Source organism: Gavialis gangeticus, unplaced genomic scaffold (genome assembly GCF_001723915.1).
Source record: "Gavialis gangeticus isolate Ggan-Ray unplaced genomic scaffold, GavGan_comp1, whole genome shotgun sequence".
NCBI lineage: Eukaryota > Metazoa > Chordata > Crocodylia > Gavialidae > Gavialis > Gavialis gangeticus.
In genome coordinates, this window is record NW_017729022.1 from 158889403 (window position 1) to 158906139 (window position 16737).

Consider the following 16737-nt stretch of genomic DNA (forward strand, 5'->3'; position numbering starts at 1 on the left):
CGACAGGTTAGCGAAAGAACTAGGTTCCATTCCCAAACCTTTAGCCCTTCTCTTCAGGTCAGCAAAAGCAGATTATGTTTTAAAAGAAACGAGTTTGCATGGCTCAGAGCCAATCCTTAAGATCACTTATCCAGCACAATTTTTCTGTAATTTCTAGTGTATGGATTTATTGCATAAGGACTTGGTTGTTTAGAACAAAAATTTATAGACCAAAAAACCTAAAATGTGAGAGTGAATAGATCAATATACTGGAGATTAACCAATAAAATTCAAAGCTCAAAACTATTTAAAATTTGGAATCTGAATTTTTGTTTTATACATATGCAAGAAAGAACATTTCCTAAAGATGAAAGGCAGCTTTTATGAATAAGATCTGAAAATCACTTGCATATCTCCGATGCATCAGATTTATTCTGGCAATCAAATATGAGTGCAGAAATTGTGAAAAGGTAGCTCTCTTTCTCAAATAACTCATTCCAAACAGATATTTTCAGAAAATGTACATCCAAACCTCATATCTGTAGGCTAAATACTACCACACAGATGATAGATGAAGTGCAGTGGAATTTCTCCCTGATTATAATGACAGGATACTTTAAAGTGAAGACAGCTGTGGAATAGCCTACATGTTAAACATATTTGAAGTCTGGGAAGATTGCTTTGCTACATCTACAGCCAACCATTAAATATGACCATTTGTCAAGAGTTTTAGATATGCCATTCTATAAAGAGATTTAAAAAATATAACTGAGACGTAACTCCACCTTCATTTCAGTAATGAATGAGTGAAGATGAAAAGCATTTAGAACAAAGCCTTCTTTTTTGCCTTACTGATATAAATGAAAGTAATAGAATATGTATCATGAAGTATTCTACCCTCCAGTTTCCTTTCCGGATGTATTTTAATACAGTAGAGCCTGTTCTGAGATAGAAGCACTTACTATTTCACTAGATTAGACCCCACCTGTTACACCCTCCTAAAAAACTGACCAGCAGGGACCAGAATTTTGGACTTCCCTCATGACAGTGAGGGGCTAGTCATGCTGTCTCTTACGCCTCTTTCCACCCCAGTGATTCTCAGCCAGGGTGCCATGGGACCCTGGGGTGTCTTGAGATCCTTTCAAGGATGCCATGGGGTGCCACCCAACATTAGCACTTTTAGGTGTGCAAATACAATTCGCAAAACTAAACCACAGATCTCAAAGAAGACTCTATAGTGTTACAATTGTTCTGATCTGCTGTGGTCTTGGAATTCTTTGCAACAGAAGAATTGCTGTATTGTTTTGTCTAGTTAAAAATGAGTGAAAACTAAGAGCTTGCATTTTTGGAGGAGTTCCTTGAATCTGAAAAGGCTAAGAATCACTGATCTAGCCCCAAGCATCTTCCTTTTCTTTCTGCACAGTAGCCCAGGTCTGGCTAGTGCTCCCACTCTGACCTGGTGGTAATGGCACTGACCTGGGAGATGAGGGTTTGAGTTTCCTCAGGCTGACGATGGTATAGAGCACAAGCCTTCTATTTCCTGGACAAGCACTCTTAACCAGTAGTTTTGCACACTGTCATTTCTTCCTTCTCATTCTCTAGCCCTGTTTTAAAAAGAAAATGGCCACAGCTACTTTTTGTTTGGGATCTGGATCCTGCCAATACACGCAGTCAGGCATCTCAGGGAAATTCAGCACCATTCTGCCAAGTTTCTGAATCCCACTGGGGCTTAGGCGGAGTTAGACTAGCAAGACAGACTAGCTGCTCACACCAAAGAATTTCTGGACATGCACAGAAGCAGATCTGCACTCACTGCCAGGGCCTAAAGTCACGTAAGGCACCTAAAAGTTTAGGTGACCACTCAGTGGGGTCTTTCTGATATCATCTTTTATTGGACTAAAAAAAGATGGGAGGAAATGTTTTGAGCACATAGCACCCTTCAAATCCGGGAGAGACGCAGACACAGCTGAAGAAGGATACTTTGTGCCTAAAAGCTCACCTAACAAGTCTCCCAACTACGCAGTTGGTCTAACGAAAGACATCACCAAAAAAACCCTTTGGCCCTCATACATTTCCTGGACCTTCATAGCTACAACACTCCAACCCCTGCTCACTCCCCCACTTCCCACCTCTTTTTGTATAGTAATTTTGGACATGGAAACATAACATATATCTAAATTGTTTTAAATGCTTAAATCCTTTTTTGGTTCTGATGTTCATGGATTATTTATACCTTCCACATAACTGAGCTGAAGTGAAGAAGTATGCTAGTATGCCACCCCAACAGAGGCAAAAAACTGTATTATGTCACTGAAAATCATAATACCTTCTGTAAGCTATAGAGACAGTGATGGGAAGTGCCTCTTGCCACATCTAAGTAACAGAGTCAGTATTCCTTGACATATTTCAGTCATGTTGAGGCAGAGAGGAGGAGCTGCCATGCCATCACTTATTTATTACACTGGGAGAGAAGGATCTCCCAGCCCTATGCCCTGCAACCACAGGACTTGGGCTGGGAGATAAAGATCTCTCAGCCCTGGCCCTGCAATCCCAGATCAAATCCTGGGAGCTCCCTGCTGCCAGGGCAGTGGGACATTGTCCCTGACTGAGCTCAGTGTAATCTCTCTCTGGGCAGGGAGCAATCTCCTACCCCCCTGCTACCCAATTGACCGGGAGTACATTTGCTATACATGGGCTACTGCACATTAAGTAATCTCAAGTAAATTTGTTACTTGCATTAGCAGGTAGCAAACCTACTCATAATTAGAGCCAGTTACTATGCAGTAATTAGTTCTACTGTGCAGTAAAGTGTCTCATGTAGATACACCCATCAAGTATATCAGGGACATCATGCTTCCAACCTGAGAAGTACTGTGTATTACAGGGTTCCCTGTACCCTTTTCCCTGTCTTGGACATCTCAGCAGGGTCAGTATAATTTGGTCCTTAGTGCCATATTGTTTCCTCTTTCAGCTACCCAATCACTTTAAGAAAGGATTTCTGTGATTACATAATCTGTAGTCAACCAGGTCATTTTGAGAAAAAAATTAAAATGACTGATGTACTTATGCTACCACATGAGCAAAGACTTATTAGTATATTTTCAGTATATCTTCTTCTTATATCAGAAATTACATGAAAAAGCTGGTCTTTCAAATATATTATTTCATAATACAGTTGCATTATCAAATGTATGGCACAGAGGAATATTTTGCAGCCATATTATTTGATACTGAAAACAACCCTCATTGGAAAGAAAATATTCCTCTTAGTTAAATCAAGACAATCACAGATAGACATTTTTCCCAAATCTTTGGCTGTATTGCAATGGTTGTTTCAATTTGTAATTTCCAACTAAACATTTCCTATCCATGAATTAACAATATATTTACTGACTTGTGTCTTTTAACAGTATTTATCCAACATAACAAAATAAACTGCAATTTGTTATACTTTTTTTTACAAAACATTTTATAAATATTTTTACAAAATGTATACAAAGCAATTTCAAGTGAGACATACTATACAAATGAAGGTATTTAAGCAAATAAAGTCCATACCACACTGACAATAAGTGACACATCCTTTTTAAGTGAAGTCAGTCTGTAAGGCCTCCCTAATCTAACAGATAAATTATGCTAAACTCTTAAAAGTTAAAATATTTTTCGTAATTGCCAGTTTAAAATTTGTTTTAATCTTAGGCAGTATTAAAGAACAGTGGAAATCATGATGCTGACCCAGCAAAATATTTAAATACATGCTTAAAATTAGGGATATATCTAAGTACTTCACTGGATCTGGGTCCATATGCTTAATAACAAATTCACACTTTTTAAACAACAATAAATAAAATTATTCTGCTTCACTGAGTACCAATATTCCTAAAACTGGATTCAGATTAATGAACAACGTAATGTTAGCAATCCAAGGCTAGGTTTACTGAATTTTGTTCAATGGGTTCCTGACAGAAGAAATCTGGACACACACATATGTCCGACCTAATAAACAATGATAAAGAACATTTCTCAGTCTTCAGTTATATTTCTCAATGAATTGCTGCTCCCAAAAAATAAAACAACATGAAGTATACAAAATCTGATACTTGAGTTTTGTATATGCTGTACAGGGTCTGGAACTCTTATACCCTGTTTATGGGGGGACAAAGAGGAACAGGATCTATTAAGAGGCATCCATATTTTTACAACATAAAAACTAATTATGTAGTTGATGTAACTAAGGGTTTTCCTTCCTTGACAGTTCATAATGGCTCTTTAACCATTAAAGAGTTTTTAAAGAAAATGGAAAGAGCTAAAAGATATACAGCCATCAGGACACAGACATCTGTACCAAATCTCACAGGCAACAGGCAAAAACTATAGAGTCAGTATCACCAACAGGAAAAGAGATAACTATTGTAATGATGCCCAACTAGAAATTTAAAACTGGCAATACCCTATTATTATTTTTAAATATTTTACATGACATTTGGGAATGTTGGATTCTGACAAACTTATGCTTAAAAATTGGCACAAATTTAAAAAACCGCAATTCATAATGTACAAAAATATTTATAATTCCATTCAGGTTGAAGAGGAATGAAACCTTAAATTATATGTTAAATAACATCATCTTTCTCAGGTTGCACTACTGGATTTGGTTTTCTTTAGTGATCACAAGTAGACTGCAGCTCAATACAATGTGCTGCACTGTAATTTTCAGCTGGCAAAAGGGTCAGATTCTACCCTCTTTGCACTACTACAAATCTACAGAGGGCAAAAATCTGTCTATTTTTTTTTCTTTCCTGGCAGCTCTGGCAATCTAACTGACAACCACAGTTTATCATAATGAGTCTTTAGGTGACAATAATGGTAATCAGAAAGTTTTGGAACATCTGTTTATTTTTTTGTCAGGAACAGGGACACAGAAATAGATAAAGAGTATGCCTTAGAACCCACAAGATCTATCCTGGGCAGACAGACATACTAGATTCACCTTAATAATGTCAGAACACTTGTGTGCCCAAAAGCAGTGATGATCAAAGTAAGCTAGTAAAAAAGCAGCATGGGCAGAAAAAAGAGAACATCACAGATTAATAAATAAATAATAAAATTCTATTCTCATCAACATGAACATAAGCCAAATACAAAAACCATGCAGGGGTTTCCTTTGGCTCTAAAATATGAATGAATAATTATACACTTTTAGATATGTTTTAACAATGGGATAACTGATGGACTTTGGTCTGTACATATTTTGGTAATTATGACTGCTGCTGTAGATGACTAACATTCTCTGACAGCAAGAAGCAGAAACAAGCAAAAATAACACTGGCCTTTACATTTCTCAGATTAAGGCTAATGTCCTCTTAAAGTATAAACTACTTAATATTGTAACACAGATTCCAAATAAAAGTGCTTTTGACACTTGGTCTGAAAAAACAAAAACATTTATACCACTTCAGAAAGACTTAAGTTGACTATGTCCAATTACAAAATTCAAAATCTTTTCCTCAAGAGTTAACATATATATGTTATCTATAAATATCCAACAAATAAATCTGTGGCTCTGTCATGGCCTCCTTCTTTACACTTTGACATTTATTGGCTTCCATTTTTCCTTCCTTAGTTTAGCATTTAATAGTTCACATTGTGCCATTTGACTGAGATACATACAGTATTCTTCCATAGACTAATTTTACCCACTACAGATAAATTGTGATGTAGTGGTTTCTGCTCAGTGAGAAACAACAGAAAAGCACTTTAAGTATGAAGCCCTGTAAACATACAGACAACATCTTTCAAATTTAAATCTTAAAACAGATAGTTTCAGTAATAAATCAAAAAGACAATCATTTCTGAAGAGAGGTACAGTGGGTTTTTAATCATAAGGTTTTCCTGAAAAACTCAAATCTGATGATTTTGGGTAAAGGAGGACTGGGAGATTTTTGTTTCCCTCAATTTAAAAAAAATCTTGAATAAACATGTCCTATCATATGACTGTGATTGTCAGTATATTACCTTATTATCCAGGGCCAAATGAATTGCAATCTCATTAAATTGCAGTGTTAAACAATTACCATAAGCACTATCATTATAACACTTGAAATGTGTAGGCCCTAACAGACTGCATTCTAATAAGGATTAACTTTACTGGATATCTCACTGTAACCACAATGAGTATTGCTCTCAAACACAGAACAAATCTAGTTTAGAAAGGTTAACCTTTGACATATGTCAGGCTGTACTTGTGGCGTCATTCACATTTGCTCCTACTAAGAGAAACATAACTTGTCCATGGTACTCTAACTATTAACACTCTAAGATACTATTTACAGCTGCTTCTAAAATAGAGTCAGTTTCTACAACACCTTCACTGTGGTCTGGAATAAATTTTTCCAGGCAGTTTTCCTGTGAAGCAATAGGTGAAAAATTTGGAAATTCTAATTCTACAGAGCCACCACCAGTAGCCTCACTCTGTGACTGTCTCCCAGTTTTTTTCAGTTCCAAAATGTTTTTAAATGTATTTAAATCCTGTTGGGATTCACCAGAGCCTTTCATGCTGTCAGGATGTAAAACCTCATTCTTTGGAGAGCTCCTTGGAGTTTTTTCCTGCAGGGAATTATTACATGTTACCTTTGAATGCGATTCAACCGTATTCCTTGATGTTTTATTATGAGTACCATGATTGGCTCTTGACAATGTTTTTGACAAGTCTTCAGAACTTGATGAATTCTCACTGGACTTGGCAAGGTCTTTACCAACTACCTTTTCTTCAGAAATAGCCATGAATTGGCTTTCAGGAGAACAGCTAGCCTTCTCAAACTTTAAAGCTTTAGTGAGGCTTTCTGCTTTTTTAGTAGAATTGTTTCCTCCTTGTGGTGTCACAATGTTGTTAGGCACTAAATGAAGTTTGTCATGATTTGCAGATTCTGCTGTGCTGGATTTTGGTCGATCTTTTGCATGCATTTTGGTAGTCTGACACTGAGAAGTCAGTGTTTTGCTAGACTGATGATGATCACTTTTACTGGACTGTGCTTCATCAGCTGTTTTATCTAACTGCTTGGCAGAGCAACAAAAATCAGCTTGATAACCATCTGAAAATTAAAAACAAACATTTTAGTTTGGAGTTATTGCATGCCAAAGACAATAATATCTACATATTGTACTAAACAGAACAAGCACTTTGACATTTCCCTAGGTATTACTAAGGTTGCCACACACCCAGGTTTTCCCCAGACATGCCCTCTTTTTGAGTCCTCCTATCTCCATCTGGGTGGGCTTTTCAAATCTGAGCAAATGTCCGGGTTTTTGCTTTGCTCTGCTGGTGGGAGCAGGGGGAGGGGCAACGGTAGGCAGGGAGCTGCAGGCAGGTAAGTGTGTCTGCACTCGCCCCGGGAACTGTAGGCAGGTAAGTCTGGGTTGGGGGGCTGGGGGGTGTTACCTGCCCCTTCCAGAGAGGGAAAGGGGCAGGGGGGGCCTTTTGAGGGCCGTGGTCAGGCAGGCAGCACAGGGGCCAGTGCCCATGCTTGTAGGGGTGAAAAGGCCAGGAGATGCTGAAGGGGTAAGGGAGGTGGGCCATGGCCAGGCCTCCTGGCGCAGAGCGGCAACCCTAGCCTAGTGTAGAGGGTGTCACAAGCCTCCCCTCCTGCGCCAGGGCTGGACTCACTCCCCCACATGCTCTGGCCTGGTCAGGACAGGGGCAGCTGGGACCCCTCTGGTAGGGCTGGGGATAGCAGGGGGCTGTGGGTTAACAGTGAGGAGCACTGGCAGGGTTGGTGGGAGCAGGGGGCTGCAGGTCAGGACTGAGGGGCACCAACAGGGATGGGAAGGGGCAGAGGACTGCAGGTCACAAGTAAGGGAACAGCATGGCCCACGGGGGCCGGGCTGGGGTCTGTGGGTCTGGAGTGAGGCACAGCAGCAGGGCTGGGGGGGAGGGGCTGCGGCTTAGGAGTGAGGGACAACAGAATGGGCAGGGGCAGGGCAATGTCATATCACTGCCCACTCCTCACCCCTTCCCCCCCTCATACCCCGCCCATGACAGTTGTCCTCTTTTTTGGAACTAAAAATATGATAACCCTATTACAACCCCACAATAGTATCCAGACACCAGAAAACTTTGCTCATAATTGCTCTCCTCCTCATTTGAAAATGTCCAGTAAACGTTACAGAGAAAGTGAAACCAATTATGAGGCTAAAGCCCTCAACTGGCTTTTACAAAATACTGTTGTGGCAAACCCAACAGTTCAATTAAGCAGAGAAACCATTTGTATGCTGACAGTGAAGTGGCTTCTTCTGTAAATGTCAGCATATAAGCACACTGCTTTAATGAAACTACACAAAAATTTGAAGTTAAGTGTGCTGCAGATCAAATTCGCAGTTTTGATCAAATGAATGAGTAGAAACACTAAGTGGTAAGAACACTGCACTCCCAGAGAAAGCCAGCCACTTCCCATGAACAAAACATAGTCCAGTTTATTTGAATGCCTAGGGTGATCTCAGCATATCCCTTTTTCAGCACTACTCTGACCTTTATTATCTGCTATTCCAGCATAATGAAGTGCAAAACCAAGGGAAAAATTCTGGACCTTGGCAGAAGGTCCTGGGATCCAAACAATCTCAGCCAGGCAGTAGTTAGCATTATCATCTGGGCTGAGTCCTTTCTCATGACGAGAAGACCCAACAGGATAGCTTGGGGCAAAAAGTCTAACCGGAAGGTTTTCAACCATGGCATAAGGAAGAGTGCAGAGTGCCTGACTAGAGGCTTCACCTGAAGCAAAAAGACTCACACTTGTTACAAGTAACCCCCATCTGCAAAAATGGACCAGAGTCTGATCTCCCACTCATGGCATAGGAAGATTAATCTACTGAAATATTCTGCCTTTGTTTTCTAAAGATCATGGAGGTGTGCTGTGGATGCTGTCTGTCATGATTTGTACATAATACACCTGAATGTAGTACAGGAAGGTTTGGGAATCTCTCCTTACCATATGAGTTCCCCTGCTTTGATATGGAGTCTTATTTTATTCATTATCCAGGGACTCTGCACCTGGAGGTCATCAAAGCTCCCTGACATACTACAGAGGAACCCATCAGACTGACCGCATATGGACAAAAAAGAGGAAAAAGGTCATTCCTTTGCACACACTGAACAGGTCTTTCCACCAAGTAAGGGAGGACTGAACTACATGAGGGATGTCACACTCACAACTAGAGTATACTTTCCAGGGAACTAACAGGACTGCATACACTAGTGTTACAGAAGAACAGACAGCCACATGGCTCAGAATCAAGAGGGAGTTCTTTACTGTCACTGTAGGAGAACCCTTAACGAACAGGAAAAGTTCTTGTTTGGGCTGGGACTTTGCTGACTTTGGGCTCATCTACATGTGCCGCTATGGCACCACTGTTACAGCACCATCATTTAGTACTTCCTTTTGGAAGTACTAAAAGATGGTGCAGTAGCAGCAGGTACTACACTGTGTGCTATATAACTGCCATCATGGTGACCATCTTGAACTTGAGCCTGCCAATGAGAGCACTGGGCCTTCTTGGATTCAAGATGGGACACAGTACTCCCTTCCTCTTTAGAGCCAAGGAGGTACTACTGTAGAACCCCTTTTCCTGAGACATTTTCAACTGCCCCCAAGGCTAACAGGCAGAAGTCCTCCTGCTGAAGGAACATCTTGTAAGAAGCTTTAGCATAAGGGTCAAAAGTATGGTTCCACAGGGAGGACAAAATGAATCCAATACCAAGGTCAACAGAGCAAGCTGTCAGGGAGATGGCAGGGTGCACCTACAGTGAAAATGTGCATGTGGGCAATCATTGAAAGGAAAACTAGGAAACCCACAAGAGACAAAAGCTCATGTGAAGGGATGTTACTGAGAGATGCCAAAAATAATAGGAGAACTAAACCTGTGCAACTAACTGCGCAACTGAAGGGCATTCAACTGATCTACTTCAGGCTTCTAGTCTTACAAATCCCCTGACTTTGTGTTCCTTATATTTCTAACTAAAAGTAAAAAAAGTCTTTCAAGTACTTCCAAGCCTTTTTTATACACAGAAAAGGTCTCCCTTCACAGTAGCCATGCACTTCATAGTAAAAAAAGAACCAAACTTCACACTGAAAAGAAGGGAAATTGAGCAGCCATATTTCTAAAATCTGAGAGATTTTTCCTCAAAATTAGACCAATTTCAGAAGAACATAAGAAATGCCATTTACAGGGCCAGACCATAGGTCCATTTTTGCCCAGCATCCTGTGTCACACAGTGGCAGAGAGTGGATGCTGAAAGGGAGAGTGAACTGGGTATGACCAGGGTTTTTTCCACTGTTCCTCTCTCCTTTTCAGCTTCCAGCATTTGAAGTCTAGGAAGTTCTGTTTCAGAGGCTGTATCCATACTCCCATGCTCAATAACTACTATGCGGCTTTTCTCCAGAATCTGTCCAATCCCTTTTTGAATCTGGCCAAACTGTCAGCTTCCACAACATGTAATAGTAACGAGTTCCACATTTTAATTACACGCTGTGTGAAAAAGAACTTCCTTTTGTTAGTTTTAGCTGAAAGGTTTCTGTTTTATCTTCTATTCTCCCTCCCTTTTCCTGTATTTATGTGTTACCCTGTTATATAGCATTAAAGGGAGTCATTCAAGAACTATATAAATTACCTTTACTGGTTGACCAACTTTTATTACGTATCCACAGATGACTGCACTCAGAGCACACGTGTGCCTGTGGGTGGGGAAGATGGTCATGTACCTTTTAACCTGACAGAAATATGAGGATTGACATCCACTATCTCTTACTCCATTAAATAAGGACTACAAGATAAGGCACTAAAGCATTAATTGCACCATCATTTGTAAAGAAATTCACAAACACTGTAGCTATGTGAATACAGCATCTGGCGGAATACTCTCATAGAATATTTGAACATCTGAATCTTAAATTCTCCATCTTACATGCCCTGAATGTCCATTTAGACAAAAACATTGGGATGCAACAGAAGCTTTGAACTACGTTACAAAAGTTGACTGTTTCTAATTATGGCAGTCAGCAACAAACTGGTTAACAATGCTACATTTAAGTCATCACTGGGCTGTGAAAACAACATTCAGAAACATGAAAGAGGAAATTCATACTTCACTTAAAATATTGTTTCTGCCTCTCTGCAGGCTCAAAAGCAAGGCCTATGCATGTGAGGACTGAAGCTAAGCAATGTGATTATAGCAGGCTTTCATTTTTCAGTGTGCCTAGAACATATACTGTATTTTCTCACATACAACTTGCAACTTTTCCATAAAATTAGGCCCCTAAAATTGGGGTGCATCTATTAAACAGGGAAGCTGATTTTCTGATCAGAACAGAAGCAGCTTGCTTTGATTCTGACTCCACAGTGCAGCTGCTGTTGCAATGCGATTCAGGTAGTTGAGCATGTCAATTGACTTGGCTCACACCTTCACTTCAGAGGTATTAACCATTGTCTGCCCTTTTCAATAGCCTTGATGTTCTACTTATCAAGCTGACCTTCCTTGGGGTAATCTTGCTGTCCACTATCTGTTCCCAGTCTCTCTCCTCTTAGTTCAGCTTTATTTAAACAGGAAAGAGAGGATAATTCAGCTGAAGATTAGGCTCTATACAGCCATAAGTCTAGAAAAATCTTTTCTTCTACAGTCTTTCTTCAAAAACAAGATGAGTATTATACTTGCGGTATGTTATATGCATAAACATACAGTATTTCCCCAAAATTATGTTAAAATGTAGAGTGTCTTTTGATGAAAAACATGTCAATTTGCATTCCTAAATTTGCTGGTGATGACTTATAAAATTAAGTAACCCAAATAGGACACATTTTTTTTAATATTACAGGTTACATATACAGTTTTCTAATTTAGGATGTTGAAGTTAAGCAGTACTTACCAGGATCCACTAGTGCAAGACGCTTATCCCGGGACAAAGATGCCCTTTCTTCTTGGTTAAATATCCTGTCTATCATAACCATTTCTGCAGAAGGATTTATCCGCTGAAAAGCAAGATTTCTTCAAAGTGACTTCACATATTTTTATAAAAAAATTGCAGCTATGGCTTTGGAGAATGGAAGGAGCAGTTTTAAGTAAGAATTTAATTTTTGTTTTCTGTTTTGCGTAGCACTAGTACCAACCTTCTGAGGCAGAGGCTTTTTATTATTTCACAGTGCCTCACACTATCTTAACTGTGAACACCAGGTACTAATGCCTTATAAATCAATGTATTTTATTCATAAAAGCTTTGTTGGAATAATGAATCAATATTCCAACTATCAAATCTCTCTCTCTCTCAAGATTAATTGCATTTTTAAACACTGAACAATGAATGGCTCAAAATAACTTTGTTAGAAAAACAAAACTCATCAAGAGATCATGCTGTAGCATTTAACAGCACGTCTACTATTTCCTGCTTTCTTCCCCTGAACTCCCTGGAGCAAACAGTTCAGTTACAGCCACTGCTGGCTAGTATATTCATGCAAATATAATTACCATAAAACACTGCAGAATGAACTCATTGGCTCCTTCAGTACTCACACCTCACACACTTATATATCAAACCAAGGCACATTGTTTCAAATATTGCTTCCTCTCAATGTTACAAAAAACTACTAACAACAGGGCTCAAAAGCTGAAGGGACAGACTTTAATATCCAAATTCCCTGTTTTTGCAACTATGATTAACAGATATCTGATGTTAGCTAAATGTCTAATAAGAAAGACAGATCCTAAATTATGTCAATTGTACCCACAAGTATTTGTGCCTATAAAACTTCAAGATAAAAAACTACAATCAAACTCATATACAAGATTACAAACCTGAAACAGCTAAACAGGTAACCCTGATTCTTCTGAAGTGCATTACTAAATTATCCTTTAGATAAATTACAGCAATTTTACTTTTTATAGCACCGCACCAATTACTGTAAAGGCACTTTATCTGTAAGCTTGTTTTCATGTGTTTCTAAACTTTCTGTAGGACAAAAAGTAAACCTTAAGCTGAAACTCCATATTTGTATTTAGTTCATATGTGAATATTTTTCAGAACAATATAATTTCCTTTACTGTCTTCTGATGTACTAACTCTATATGTAGAGGTCTACTTAAATTGCAGAAAAAATAAACAATTTTCACGGGTTAGTCACAGCATAAAAAGCAAAATCCGTGGATATTTCTTGGATGTGCTCTTGTGGCCCCACCCCTTGGCACCGACTGGCAGAGAGGCCCTGGCTAGGGGAGGAGGGACAAGGGGTTGGCTGCTGCCCTTTGTGCCATCCTGCTACCTGGTACCTTTCCACTCACCCCCCTGGGTGGGCTGCAAGACTGGGCCTCAGTGGCAGCAAGGACACTGGCTGGCTGAGATTAATTTACCTAACACAGTTTAAAATTACGGTTATGCTAAAAACAGTGGGGTATTCTTTAAACTGAGAGCACAAACTGAAGCTGCTTTGATATAAAATCAAGGTGAATACAAGGTACAAGGAAGAATGGTTATCTCTGCAATGTATTTCTTTCCCTAGTGAAGACAGCTTCAGTTTGTTTTTCTTTTGGATTTCTACAGATTAACAAAGTTTTGTTGACTAGTTTTTAAATTAACACACATTAAAATATACTTCTCAGAGCAGTCCAATAGACTTTCTACTTAAGAAGATTTGGCAAATGCTTAAATGCTTTTGCAACATCAGTGCCTACGTTTTATTCAGTTACTAGGTACTCCTTTGTCGACATTTGGGCTTTATTCCCTGGAACTACTTAACGGTCATCACAGACTAAGGAAGGAACCAGAGCAAAGTAATACAGTTCTAGGCTCTATTTTTCTCTGTACAGACTTGAGCAGCTACTTAAAAAGTAGCGGATAGTAATGCGGAGATGGCACTTCCTCAGTTCCAGCTTTAGCATCAACCACAGGAATCCAAGCAACCTATACCTGGACCTATAACTGGAACTTTAAGGCAGAGTGAAGGGTGAGGAAAACAGAAGGAATTATCCCCTTTTGCTAATAAAGGGTACCCTTTACAGATGGATCACCAAAACACAATTTGGGCCTGAATTAACAGCAAAATAAAATCAAGTATCATTCCATTTCAGAAACCAATCTAAAAGCGTGGCCCAGAAAGAGACTGTCACATTAAGGATGTTTTGATGAGTCAACTGTGAAATACATTCCATAAAAATAAAAGTTATCTTGGTTACATATCTTACCATTGCATCTTCTAGGAGCAAACATCTATACTTATTTAGCATAGCCTGGGTCCTTTTCAGAAGCTGTGTAGCTACAGATTCAAATTCACTGTCCACTAAAAAGATACATAGAATATGTTTAGATAGTGACTCACGTTCACAAATGTTTTTCTTTCTTACACAATGCATTTTCTTACAAATCCTCACTACAGCTTTATCACACTGACTTAAGAAATAAAATTACCTTTTCTTAAATCTTCCTCAGTTGGCAGTGATCCTTGGTATACATGATATGAGAGGAGTCTCTGGATCGCATCATTTAATGAACTGAACTGACTTTTATCTGGTGTGACGGAATGTGCCTGATCTTTCTGTAACTGTTGTAGAATACTAAAAAAAGAGTAACATCAACACTTATTCTAACAATTAACATTTATTCTAATATACTACAATCATATTTTATTGCAGTTTACATGCTGACAAAGGGAATGAGATAAAGGTAAGGGGAAATGTCAGTGTAGCCAGGGCTCAGGCACAGGACACCCACCAGACAACAAAGCATCCAGAAAAGTCAATCCCATCCTGCCTACTAGGTTGCAAATCAGGAAGACAGCTGGGCCAGGCAAGGAATAGGGAATAGCAGGGGGAATGTGGCACACAACAGCCATGAGACAGTCATGGGGGGACCAGGCGGAGGTATCAGCTTGGTTAGCGGGGCTGCACCTATCACATTTGAAACTGCTGGAGATAGCACATGGGAGAGAAGCACCAGGGAAGCTCTAAAGGAGTGAAGCTACACCAGAAACCCTCTCCCTCACAGACGGCAGACATGGTGGATGGCAGGCAACTAGCTGCTTGGCCTGAGAGACATGAGTAGCTGGGCTGGCCCCAGCTAGGCAGCTGAGCAGCACCCAGGGAACCAGGAGGGGAGTAGCCAAAGCCAAGGAATGAGGCTCAGAAAGAAGGAGGAGGAAGAAGTGCCTGCAGCAGCAGGATCCCTCAGGCTTCCAGGAAGGCTACTATACTGGTTGGACTGACTCACTCAATAGGCAAGGCAAGGCAAGCCCAGGTTTTGTTTATCGTTTGGGATTGTGACCCTTAAAAAGGCACCACTTTGGAATGGGATCCAGCGTTCCTTAAAGGGGCAACACCAGAGGCAAGGGGGAAAGGAAAATCAGAGAGACTACAGTATGAGGCTTGAAAGAAAAGCTGTCCACATCTGCTACTGAACATCTCATCTGGAGGGATGGGGGCCGGGTGTAGGGTAGGAGGAGCCCCACAAAGACATCTGGCAGGACCCTTCTTAACCCATGTGACGGACTAACTTGAAGATCAGGTATGTTCCCATTCAACCCATTCTATCACTTGAGACCAAGGTGTGGTGGGCAAACCCAGGGATGGTGGGAACAGAGAGTGGGTCCATCAGTTAATACTTCACCACTGGAGGACCTAGCCCTCGCCCCAACTACAGTCTCTATAAAAAAAAACTTAAGTAGAAGTAAAAGAAAACAAGTAAAAAGAACATGACTTACAAAGTTCCTTTTGTTAGCTGCTTAGTAGCAGGCCTCTTTTGTCCAACTGTATGACCATCCACCTAGGTCCAAAACATAACTCAATTACATTGGCACTACTTAGAAAAAATAAGTAATATAATTTCTCAGTATTTACTGACAATTAAGTCTAACATTTGTTCAAACAGATATTTGTTGCCACGTCAACTAAACATAAAAGTTACTTACCTTACAGTGAACTGAGTTCTTCAAAATGCACTGTCCATAGGCATATTCCACTCTGTGAGAGCATGTACCCAAGCTTGGAGATTTTGGTAAGCAGTATAAATAAAGCATAGAAGTGCCCTACTGCTCATCAAGCTTCATACCAAAAGACACAAACTACACAATGTGCCTAATGCACCTCAGTTTCCTTTCACCTATGGAATATTAGGTAAACAAGACTCTGGGAAGGAAGAGATAGAGGGCAGGTTGTAGAGTATGCATATGGATAACACAGCTGAAAGAACCCATTCTGCAGTCTTCTTCAGAAGATGGTTCATATGCATATCCCATTCTGAATGGAAAGCAATAACCAATGCAGTAGGAGTAGTCTACACAACAGCAAGGCATCCTAAACCTTATTTCAGGTAGCTTTGTATTGAAAATGTAGTCTGGCAATGCACATCATAGTGATACAAAACATATGGCCCAGCAGAACAAGAAGATGGCCACTGCTGTAGTAGAAACTAGTTGAAAGATCTTGTTGGTTAAGTTTTGGAATCTGTCTTGAGGGAGGCAGGCTGTAGCCACTGTGGAGGCCAATTACTTTGAGTTTCTGTATGGCATGAGGTTTAATTTCTGGGTGCTTACTCTGAAACTAAAATTCCAGAACAATTTGAGTATGTATCAAACAGCAGCAAAAACCTGCAGAGAGGTTTTCCATTTCACTCGCTGGTCTTTAAGATAAGGGTATCCCAAGCCTTTGTTTCTCCTGAGGTGTACTTCTACTATTATAAACACATTGAAGAACATCCCAGACCATTGTTTGGCCCCCACCTTTTATACTAG

At 39.9% G+C, this 16737-nt stretch overlaps 1 protein-coding gene across 1 annotated transcript in view; it reads right to left on the reverse strand.

Moving 5' to 3' along the window:
• Positions 1-3184: 3184 nt before the first annotated feature.
• GLTSCR1L (GLTSCR1 like) overlaps positions 3185-16737 on the reverse strand; it is a 56252-nt gene continuing 42699 nt past the window's right edge. The window contains exons 8-12 of the mRNA XM_019516389.1: positions 15709-15770; positions 14421-14566; positions 14198-14292; positions 11892-11994; positions 3185-7070 (exon numbers count right to left, since the gene is read on the reverse strand). Of these exons, the coding sequence (XP_019371934.1) occupies positions 6286-7070; positions 11892-11994; positions 14198-14292; positions 14421-14566; positions 15709-15770 (1191 nt within the window). The 3' untranslated portion in view covers positions 3185-6285. The remainder of the gene's footprint in view (positions 7071-11891; positions 11995-14197; positions 14293-14420; positions 14567-15708; positions 15771-16737) is intronic.